This window comes from Dermacentor andersoni, chromosome 1, assembly GCF_023375885.2.
Source record: "Dermacentor andersoni chromosome 1, qqDerAnde1_hic_scaffold, whole genome shotgun sequence".
Classification (NCBI taxonomy): Eukaryota; Metazoa; Arthropoda; class Arachnida; order Ixodida; family Ixodidae; genus Dermacentor; species Dermacentor andersoni.
The window spans coordinates 89,978,316-89,989,753 of NC_092814.1; the positions used below are offsets into that span (position 1 = coordinate 89,978,316).

At 41.8% G+C, this 11,438-nt stretch overlaps 1 protein-coding gene across 1 annotated transcript in view; it reads right to left on the bottom strand.

Annotated features, from left to right (window-relative positions):
- Fen1 (Flap structure-specific endonuclease 1) overlaps positions 1 to 9,208 on the bottom strand; it is a 12,587-nt gene extending 3,379 nt beyond the window's left edge. The window contains exons 1-10 of the mRNA XM_050191591.3: positions 8,903 to 9,208; positions 8,710 to 8,812; positions 8,536 to 8,638; positions 8,394 to 8,457; positions 7,827 to 7,936; positions 7,537 to 7,673; positions 7,245 to 7,443; positions 6,575 to 6,661; positions 6,438 to 6,502; positions 4,818 to 4,935 (exon numbers count right to left, since the gene is read on the bottom strand). Coding sequence (XP_050047548.1) covers positions 4,818 to 4,935; positions 6,438 to 6,502; positions 6,575 to 6,661; positions 7,245 to 7,443; positions 7,537 to 7,673; positions 7,827 to 7,936; positions 8,394 to 8,457; positions 8,536 to 8,638; positions 8,710 to 8,812; positions 8,903 to 8,984 — 1,068 coding nt within the window. The 5' untranslated portion in view covers positions 8,985 to 9,208. The remainder of the gene's footprint in view (positions 1 to 4,817; positions 4,936 to 6,437; positions 6,503 to 6,574; positions 6,662 to 7,244; positions 7,444 to 7,536; positions 7,674 to 7,826; positions 7,937 to 8,393; positions 8,458 to 8,535; positions 8,639 to 8,709; positions 8,813 to 8,902) is intronic.
- Positions 9,209 to 11,438: the final 2,230 nt, after the last annotated feature.

The following is an 11,438-nucleotide window of genomic DNA, read 5'->3' on the forward strand; positions in this document are numbered from 1 at the left end:
TCGCTACATTATTGGCATTACAAATTTACCTGTGCACGAGTGTGCAAATGGTTACAATATAATTGCATTTATTACTAGTATAAATTGCCATTTAGTGGCAGAAAAGCCAGGACTTTCAAAGGCCGACCCTCGGGCAATGATTTCTGACCAAACTCTCAAGCAATGGTTTTTCAAATATTCCGAAAACCTGTGAACAGGCTGACCAATTTGTTAGCTCTACTATTTTTACTACATCACCATTAACATCAGTGCAACAAAAGTCGCAGTTTCACCCGAAAGGCAAAGCATCGATTGTGATAGCAAATTAGACAGCTATACGAAGTAAGGATCAGTCGTATAAACTTATAAACATTCGCTCACTAACTAAATTGTGTCACAAGCGCACAAGCAAACATGAACATGTCTCACTTGATGATCGCGGAAACTCTCTACCAAAATGCTGGAGTGAGGAAGTGCGGCAGCATGAGCGAGCGAATTGACCTTCGTGCTGACTCTTGCTTCGACGCGGACAAAGCGATGAGGACACGGCATACACGAAGCTGTCGGCCCTCGGTGCGTCTAGATGCATAGACTGTTCCCATCGCAGATCGCTTTCAAGATAGGGCTCGCGGGTGCTGCGCCATACGCAGCAGCGGCCGGAGTAGAATGCCCCCCCCCCCCCCCCCCCCCCCCATCCCACCAGTGCCTTGCGCGCGACGGACGATGGTGCACTTCCTCCCCGCTTTCTCCCTTGCGCGCACGAGACTGAGCCACCATTGTCAGCTTTCACTCACACATACAGCATATGGTGTGTGGGGATGATATTATTATCGCCCTTGGGACTTTATACGGAACATCACAGCGACAGCAGAAATGCGCCCGAGTGTCCATATAATTGCTATTGCAATAAAGTTTGTCACAGTTATAAAAGATAAACTTCATAATACACTAAACTCCTAGTTGTACGAATGCTGGTTTAGCGAATATTTCAGAATAACAAACTTTTAGAAAATTTCTGGTGGGTTTCCTATTCATTCTATGCAAAATTCGTTCAGTTAAACGAATTTCTGAATAGCGAATATTTCAGTTGAACGAACTTGAGGCTCCTGTTGGACAGTAACACCAGCTACAACTAGAAACTGCTGGCATAAATCCGGCCTTTCCTCTCTGTGTGGTGAAAGCAAACAAGAGGAACAGTACGATGAGATGTTCAACCCCGGGATGTGGAAAGAGGTCTGCCGCCAGCTGGATGTTGACAGCAACACTTCATTTGAAGACTAGGTACAGTGACAGTGAGCTCAGTGAACTATTAGATCATGAAATTGTTTCCAGTGTTTGTCCCGAAGAAGAGTGCAATGAGGAAGATGCAATGGCAGAGGCAGATTCAAATGCTGTAACTCTAGCCTGAAGCTGTAGATGCCTAGGAAAGTTGCGAGACTTCGTGTCTCAGCAACAAGCTGTGCCAGAGGAAGTGCACAAAAACAGACTCTCTGGACAGCTTTGTTACTTCTTGCGCTTTAAAAACACCAGTGCAAATAAATTTTTTTTTTTTTTTTCAGAATGAGATAGGCAGCAACGTAACTGTTACGCACTTCGTATATATTGATCTACATAACTCCATAAATTGCATTTCACGCTTTTGACTCGCTGTATGCTGTGCCCTATACTGTTGCATATTCTAGTGAATATTCATTTAAGTGAACTCTTGGGTACTTTGAAGTTCACTCAAGTGTGAGTTCCCTGTATTCAGTATTAAAAATTTTTAAAAGAAAAGCTACAATTACTGACAGTGGGTTGCATTCATGTTAATGACCACTACAAGTGATCAGGCAGAATTGATGCACAATCGTTCCCTTTGATTCCAGCAAGCAAGAGACGACTAAGAACGTGGACAGAAGGATGAAGTTTGGGACTCGTAGCAAAAATTTCAGCACGGGAGAGGTAGAAGGAGTTGGCACTGCTTTTTAGAAACAGCTACCAATCTGAGGACAGACAACTGCCTCAGAAACCAACCATGTAGCCTGAAATCTGGGTGCACTGTATATTCCAGGTTGAGATTGTACAGTATGGTCCACTCGTTAAGGGAATGCCTAAATGAGACTAGTGCATACATCATGGCAACAAACTCTTCTCTTATGAAGAACCAAGCAGACATCTGTGTGAACGGGCATGTAGCCAGCATGCCTTCATGTCAGATCTCGGCTGCATTAGACAACCAAGTTCCAACTATACTTTGTTTCATACTTGGCAAGCAACGCTGCAGAAGTTACGCAAGTAGGTAGTCTGGTCATGGCAGTTTAGCTTTGCATGTTTTACAGTGAGGTTGTTGCTTTAATTTCCGATGCTTTCTATGGAACAACTGCATCATATAATACAGCTACAACTAGTAGACATAAGGTTACGTTGAATTGCGCATTATTTGTGCACTTCTGCGCAACCAGTATGCAATGTACTAATATATTGGTCGCGAGTGCAAGTGGTGCACTGTGGCTGCTGGTCACACAAACATATCACAGCAACTTGTTAGGTTCAGATCTGTGACACTTCCATGTAATAAGTATGTCATAGTTTGTGACACAAGAAGTATGATACATAATGTAACATCAAATTACATGACATCTTTCACACGTGACGCACTACTTTTTGGTTGTAAATAAAAGCAGTGAGAGGAGTCTCTTTAAACAAGAAAGTATAGGCATTCCCTCGGGAGCAGATTTTGGCAGTTATGCCAAGTTGTTACGAGCGTGCTACTCCTTGCACATTTTCCCCCACTAGAACTTTGCATATGAACCCCAAACGTATTTCACAAGAAGCACCGCAAGCTGTGCTGCAACAAAGAACTTGTGTGCAAAAACCAATGTTTTCAGTGCAACGAGTGGAATATACCTGTGTTCCACCTGTACAGAACCATTGCAAAACGGGCATCACGGCTGCCAAGTTCATGGCCTGTGCCAGGCACGTAATTGTAGTATGCTATAACTAGCATAAGTTGAAGCCATAAGCATTTCCTGGTGCTTGTGCTTTGAAAATATTGACAAAATGTGTTCCCAAGCTGCACAACAAGTTTTCCACTCGGAAGTAAGATTAATAAATGTCTCAACCCTGGTTTCATTCATCACTGGTGAGTTCCGAAATCATGTTTAACTTTAGAATTGTTTTCCTCTGTGCAAGTAACCAGTTCTCAGTAGGCAAGTGCCAAGTCAGCTGATAATTTATACATTTTTGTTCTTTCAATGGATCAGCCACACATTGATATATCACGTAATTCATCATGGCTAGCAATTTCTAAAACCACAAAAATTCTCAATATAATGTTATGAATACCAAGTGAACATATTTTCATTTGTAACGGCAATTTGTCATTGAGCTGTGGTACCTTTTCTATAAAGTCATTGCTGCATACATACAATTGTACAAATCTGGACTCTCCTGCACTCTGCAAGGACTAACATTCCACCCTTCTACGTATATAAACAAATGCACAAATGAGGTACTGTATCAGCTCCATTGGGATATTGCTCTGTGTGCTCAAAGCAGCTACAGCTACTAAAAATAAAAACCCTGCCGAACTTTGCACTTATTTTTTATGCAAGTCGACTGTGACGTTTCTGAACAAAATATGTGGGTGGGCTTAACAGATTTCAGTAAAGCACTGATTACAGTTCAAAAATTTTGTCAGCCCAGAGACGCCAGCTGTCCATGTAACTTTGTCTGCACCTTTCAGGCCTGGACATTTATATGTACACATGTGAGCAAATGTACATTGGTGTCTTTAAAAGGAAGGTTTTGCAGCCTGGTTATCCTGCCAAATACTGACAAGAAAATGTTTGGTCCCACTTCTTTTTTAGGTAGCTGTCGACTCTGTAATTATAGTGTAAAGCCTCAATTCCTGAAAAGTGCCACAAGTAATTCATTACGTCACCTTTTATACAACCTGTCCAAACCACACGTCAAACACAGTGCAACTTCAGACATGAAAAAGTCGCTCATCATGTCGCTGAAAGTGAAGATGGCAGCCAATTGGTATCGCAAACAACATAAGAGCCCACCAGTTACTCAGTCCAGTGGTTGAAGGCCATAGAACGACTGTCGCCATAAGCTGCCAAATTGACCTGTCCAATTGTTCGCTTATCTTGGAAATGCAGGGAGACACATTTTTTTCCCTATTCTCCTGTCATGTGCTGAATGGACTTGGCTTTTGACTGCATAACCATAGGATTTGTATACATGTCAGTTGTATCTGGTACCACGAGACCACCATAACAGCTTCTGGTGGTGTGATGAGTCTTTTTACATCCAAAGCCACGCTGCACTTCGCACGTGTTTTGAACTGGTCGCATTAAAAGGTAACATAATTATTTGTTGCACTCTCAAGGAATTGAAGCTCCGTAGCTTAACTACTGGGTCGAGGATATCCATTAAAACAATAAAAATGAAACAAGACAAACATTTTCTGTCAGTACACCTTTAAATTGGCAAGCACACACTGATCTATTCTAAGCCCAGTTCTGACTGAGGTCCTCATTTCAAGCTTTATGCCCATGTTGCAGAAAATTTTTTTTTTCCAAGCATGTCTGCTGATGGGTGCACATCTTGTGTATTTACATCAATGTAAATAAATAATTAAATGAACCAAAAGATCTATTGTAAATAATCCTACAAATTCATTCTCACTACATCGTCTTGAAACTATGCAATATTATATCATGGTGCTAATAGGCCCCCAATTAATTGGTTCAAACAGCACACATCACTTGGTTAAAATACTGAAAGAGTGCACAGCTCTACTTTACACCTGCCTATTATCCCTACGCATAAAGCTGTCTATGATTACTTGCCTTGCGCTTGGCTGAAGAATCTGATGGAAGAACCTTAAAGAATGTGTCCAACCTTCCTTGGGTGGTGCTGTTACGTCCCTTTAGCAACTTCTTGGCACCATTGCGGATGCGCTCTTCACTGCAACCAAATGAAATGTTTAAAACTATGGTGACTGCTCAAACTGCAGTTTAAACTACTGATTAATATCCATGAAATTTAAAAGTTAGAATACAAATTCACAATGTATGAGAAAAAAGGGGAACCGAGGGGCTCGATTTTTTTTCATCGCAACCATATGAAGCCACAGATAAAGCCAAGGAAAGCATAGGTGAAATAAGTAGTAGTATTGATTGAGGTGCAGAAATAATAAGCTAAAGGGAAATGAATGCAAAAGAAAAAGCATCTTGCCGCCAGTGGGAGCCAAACCCACAACCTCCACATTGCACATGCTTTGCACTATACTCGCGGACAACTTTCTGTGGCTATGAAGGGAAAGCTACAGGGGTGGAGATTCTGCACATGTGTTACCGCGCCAAGTAGTTCACCAGGCTTTGACAGTGCTTTTGGTTGCTCGGAACAGACGTTGAATCGACGCAGTTTCCACATTTGACGGTTTAGCGTTTGCCTAGATGCGGAAGGGAAAGGCCGCAAAATAAGTAAGCTTTTACATTCACTGGTGTGTTTTGTCTTATTTAACTGTTGTTATTAGGGTGTTAATGTTTTCTGTTCCCCAGTTTAAACTAACATAGATGAAAACGCGGAACTCTTTTCAGAAGTGCTCTCACTTGTGCACGCTTTGCCTCCGTAGCTTACCCTTCATAGCCACACAAAGTTGTCCACAAGTATACCAATTGTGCTACGGTGGCAGCTGTTCCTACGTCCACATTCTTTGGTATTTATGTACATGTACAAGATCTAACCTAACCTAAGGCTGGGAGTGTTAGCCAGCACCACTTATGGCCATGGAGACAGACGTGAAACACCCTTTTTGACCGATGGCACCACGTAGTATGTGAACTTTTTATGAGCAGGCAGGTGACCAATTAACTCTTGTACGCTATTGACAGTGTGGAGTACGAGTCCCTTCTACGTCTCTGGCTAGTCAGTAATGTTTCTAGCCTACAACAAAAATAAATGTGAATTCTTGAACTGATGTACCACTCAATACCCAACACATATTAATGTAAAATAAAGGGAGGATGGGGGGTGTAGAACAGCTCATGTACACACAAGGCGAGGTGGAATTGCAGGAGACACAACACATCACCTGCAGCTGATATGTTGTGCTTTATTCTGCTTTCTTTCAATTTATCCAGACTATGAGGGAAAGAAAAGTTTCCCACTACATTTAACATGCTGCAATGCTCATGTACATTTATATGGCTCCTCAAGCAAGCTATCGGATCATTCTAACCATTCAACAAGAAATAATACTTAGGAAATATGCATAATCCCAAGTATTCAAGATGAGCTTTCCTTATATGATAGTTCGACTGTGCAGCACCAGTTTCAGTTGCAAGCGACCTTCCGTATTAACTGTTTACATGGACTTTCTCTTGTTGAATTTTTATGCAGCACAACATGCGACCAGAAAAAGAAATGGTTGGACAATTCCATATAGAAAGCAAAGACAAGATTACCTAAAGCCGTTCTCTTCACAAAGAAATTTAACAAGACCTTCTTCATCAGGATCACTCCATTTCAGCTGGAAGATTAACAAGCAACAATAACAACCGCATTAGCAACATGCCACCAAAAATGTCTTATGCTGCCTTACTTGGACTTCATCAGCGGAAGTAACTTCGGGTTCCAAAAAAAGTTGGCGGGCTTCCTTGTAGGGCCAGTCTTCAGGCACTGTATATTTCTAAGGAAACAAGACATTTTTTTCACTGATACAGAATCCACACTGAAAGGAACAGGATGTTTTGTCTAAGGATACATACAACACCAGGTCACTTGCCAGCAAATGATGCTAAGGAATCAACCACAAAAAATGACAGAATTGTTGCAGCCATGGATTGCATCAAGATCTCAATTCTCGGCAAGCTGTGACTACTAAGCTTAACGAGTGGGTTCCATCCAGTAAGTCATCCCTTTTATTGCAAAATGGGAATACAAGATCACTGACGCCCTTAACATCCATCCACACAAAAGGAGCACAGGCAGCTGAAATTAAGTATCTGTTGTGGTACATCCCATGGCCTAATTTCTGCATGGGGAGACATGTAAATGAAAGCACTGAAAAAAATGGGATTGTCAGTAGATAAATATTTTGTCATTTTTCAACTGTAATTAGGAGTAAAGAAGCTTGCACTGACATGGTCACAGCCTGAACAACTCCACAAAACAGAGTGAGAGAGACAGAAAAAAAGCAGCAGGCATCAAGGTTGCATAATTGTTAGTGCAACTCAATGTGCTCATAGAAGGCACAGGGCTATTCACCATACCTTGGTGTCGATTGCAGTGATTATTTTCTCAATGCTCTTGTGCTGCTTGATGAGCTCCACTGCACGTTTTGGTCCAATTCCTCGGATACTTTCACAGTAGTCACACCCAAGTAAGATGCAAAGATCTATAAACTCGTCACGATTCATCTCAAGCCCATTGAGTACTTTGTCAAGGTTGAACTCCTTGATCGGCATTTTACTGCAAAAATATGAAACAACAGAAAAGATTGACATTGCATCCTGAAATCGTTGAAGCACCAGGCATTGTTGGCAAGATGAAAATGAGACCTACCGAGCTTCACTGTATGTCATGTGACGAAGCAGGATATTTGTACCGAACGTCAACCCATCCATGTCTTCTGTTGCAGTCCCATACACTTTGCCACCCTTTACAAGCTCGGCACACTGAGCTTCAGCTTCACACGGGGCCTGCAGTAAAGTAAAGCAAACGGGGCATGGCATGCATGTTAGTTTAGAGCCCTTAGATAAACATCCTTTTTGTACAGATTAGAATGAAACACAGCAAACAGCCTTGACAGTTAGCTATTGGCTAACTGGATCATGAACAGGATGTAAACCTACTTCAATGTACGGAACACCCATAAGGGCCAAAAGTTTCTTGCAATCTTCACCGTGTTGCCGGGTCACCTTTACAAGTCGCTTGCTGAATTTATTGATTTCTTCTTGGTTTCCTAATGCAAAAAAGAACGGGTGACGTAAGTGCTACCGCTGCAAAGGCATTCTAATTATTTGTGAAGCGACAGAAAAAATAATAATAATAAAAACGTACAGACGTCTGCACACCTAACTAGAGCGCTGCGCAGCAGGGCAAAAAAGAAGTGCAATTACACCAAAGCTGCTATGTTCAAGGTGCCGGGTCAAATACAGTGTAGCTAGCGCATCCTTTGTGACTTCCACTGTTCGCAAGCAGTGTCTCATAAAGCGGCCGACAATGCACTTGTACCGGTCTCCTAGCGTCGCAGCGCACATATTAAACGCTCTAGACACAAGCGTGGACGTCGCAAATTGTCAGCTTGGTGTCTGCACTTCAAGCTGGCAGCATTTTTTTTCTTTGCCTCCTAACGTAATCAGTGCACAGACACAACAAAATAAAAAAACTGCATCGTCTTCATCAACAACTATACCGACCTGCCTCTTCTGCCTTTTCCAGTTCCTTTTCAGCTGCTTCCCTACGCTCTTGGCGTTTTTCAAGCTGAAAGCAAGTAAAGGCGCATGTCACCCTTGCGCAGCGTACTTGTACCAATAAAACTACTGTGACAAGTCTACGTACCTCCGACGATTTCATACCCGGCGGCTTTCCATCAAAAACATACACAGGTTTGATGCCATTCTCAATCATTCGGATTGTTCTGTAGAAGAACCCGACTAGGTGGCTGTAGACAAAAATAAACGAAAGAACACACACCCACGTTAGCCCGCGTCCATAAACACAACGTGCGCTCACCTTGTAGTCTCGCCTTCACTGTTAGTGAGCATGTTGTTTTCCTGACGCACTGCGATCAGGAATTGGTACAAGCACATCGATGCATCTATTGCAATTTTTCTTCCTGCAAAGGCATCAGAATTGAACTCAACGCTTGTTCATCAGTTAACCAATACAAGAATATTACACAAGGGTAAGTGAGAGAATAACATACCGAAGTAGCTCTTGATGTCAGACTCCTTAATAGCATCGGGCGCATTGTCAGCGATCACTTTCGATAAACCGGTGATTCCCATCGTCACAGAACAAGTAGACGGGGTTAATAAAACCGCAAAAGAATCTTACAAGACACAATTCAGCTTATCTCAAACCAAAAAACAAGTGTTGAAACCTCTGTCACTACTACGCTACGATCACATTGCAGTTGTTGCAAGAGCAGCAGACCACGCACACAACGCACATGCTCCCGCCAAAACCAAACCAACCAAACGCTGGGTTAGGGAGATGCACCGGTGCACCCTAGCTTGGGGTAGATGCGGTAGATGTGCATAAGTTGATGATGAAGTGTCAGTCTTTTTTTCAGCTCTATTTTTACCACAAATTACAGCTAGAATTTAATTCCCCACGTTATTTTATTAGCTATACTATTTAAGTTCTAAAAGGGAGTGTCCAAATCGCATTTCTCCTAAAGGCGCTGCAGTCGCAACTTTCTTGACGAGTCGTCTGCTACGCAGAAGGCTAGCGGTGTAGTCGGTGTAGTTTCGCTCGCTGCGGGGTGATTCCACGAGAGATCAACACGGGTCAAAAAATTCATATTTTAGATTTCATTGAATATATTATATTTATGCGCATATCACTCGGTAGCACTAAAGTGAACGTGGCTTCATTCCCAAATGAATATTTTAGCAGGAGAAAAATAACGAGATTCTTTAGTGCGGAGGTGCCTATCTCATGCACAAAGCATTTTCACAAATTCACAACGATGTGAAATACAATATGTTACAGCTACAAAGAATACATTCTTGTGTGTAAAACGTAGACGTAAAGAAGGGTCAGCTAGTATTGTTTGAGGCTTCCGTGCAAAACGGTAGTGTTTTAGAAAAATTCCTTAATTTGCTACAATCTTCAAAAGTTGCTATATTTACGATTTTTTATCAACTTCGTGTTGTGGAGCAAGAAGAATCCATTTTGGCCGGAGGGAATAAAACTTTGAGAGCCCAGTAGATGTATCCGGATTGGCTTCCCTAAAGAGACGATATGTCTCCCGTACAGAGCGGGTCATGAACCAACTATACCTGAAAAACCATAAACTAAATCATTGCTTCTGAAACAGGGAACACGGTGTCTAATATCGGAGTTGTCGAGCAGAAGGCAGCTCTTGAGTAGACGGCAGACAGAAGCACATCCGAAACAACCGGAGTGCACGTAGCTTATTCTGGTTAAGGCGGCGGCCGCACTGCCAGAAAATTTCAACGTATTTTACTTCACTTGATCCTTCTGCCACCCCCTCCCGTGGATTCACTCCCCATTCTGCTACACTCTACCAACACGATCAAAAGAGACGATATTTACAGCAGCCGCATCTGAAAGCATTAAATAAGTATGGGCGCCAATGATGGCCGAGTAGATCGAGGCATCACTCCACGAATTTATGTCGGAAATTCACACATTTTAGAACGGCGTGATTGAAATAATAATTCTAGTTTACCAAAACTGCCGTTACGTCGCAATTACGATCAAGTTTAGGTAACTCAGAGCCTTATGCATGCTCTTTTTACCCCGATGTCCCTTTTTCTTAGCACCTTGCTGCATTCTGGCAAAGCTCTCATTTCTACCAGCTGTATTGGGATTACAAACAAAATAATGCAACATGTTTTTTAATATTCTTTTCCACGTGCCTGTGAACAGTTGTTTACGAGATATTGAGAAATATTTACGATGGGTTTTTTTTATTTTGATTTTTAAATAGCGTTCACTTTTGTCAAAACTTAAAATTTGAAGCGAATTCTAGAAATGGTAATTTGTGATACAGCAAGAATATTCAGCACAATTGTTCATTAAATTAAGGTCTCACAGTCCAGCAAATTTCAAAAGGCTACATGGATTGGTTTAGTTGATAAAAAATCGTAATTATAGCAACTTTTGAAGATTGTAGCAAATTAAGGAATTTTTCTAAAACACTTCCGTTTTGCACGGAAGCCTCAAACAATGCTAGCTGACCCTTCTTTACGTCTACGTTTTACACACAAGAATGTATTGTTTGTAGCTGTAACATAGTGTATTTCACATCGTTGTGAATTTGTGAAAATGCTTTGTGCATGAGATAGGTACCTCCACACTAAAGAATCTCGTTATTTTTTTCCTGCTAAAATATTCATTTGGGAAAGAAGCCACGTTCACTTTAGTGCTACCGAGTGATATGCGCATAAAATATAAAATATTCAATGAAATCTAAATAATGAATTTTTTTACCTGTGTTGATCTCTCGTGGCCTCCCTCCCAAGTACTGACCGAGCCCAATGCTGCTTAGCTTCAAGCGTTTGATTCAGTCGAAACCTCAGCAGTCATGGATGCATTACGGAATCAGGGTGTAGATTAGCCATATGTAAAGATACTGAAAGATATCTGTAGCGGCTCCACAGCCACCGTAGTCCTCCATAAAGAAAGCAACAAAATCCGAATAAAGAAGGGCGTCAGGCAGGGAGATACGATCTCTCCAATGCTGTTCACGGCGTGTTTACAGGAGGTAT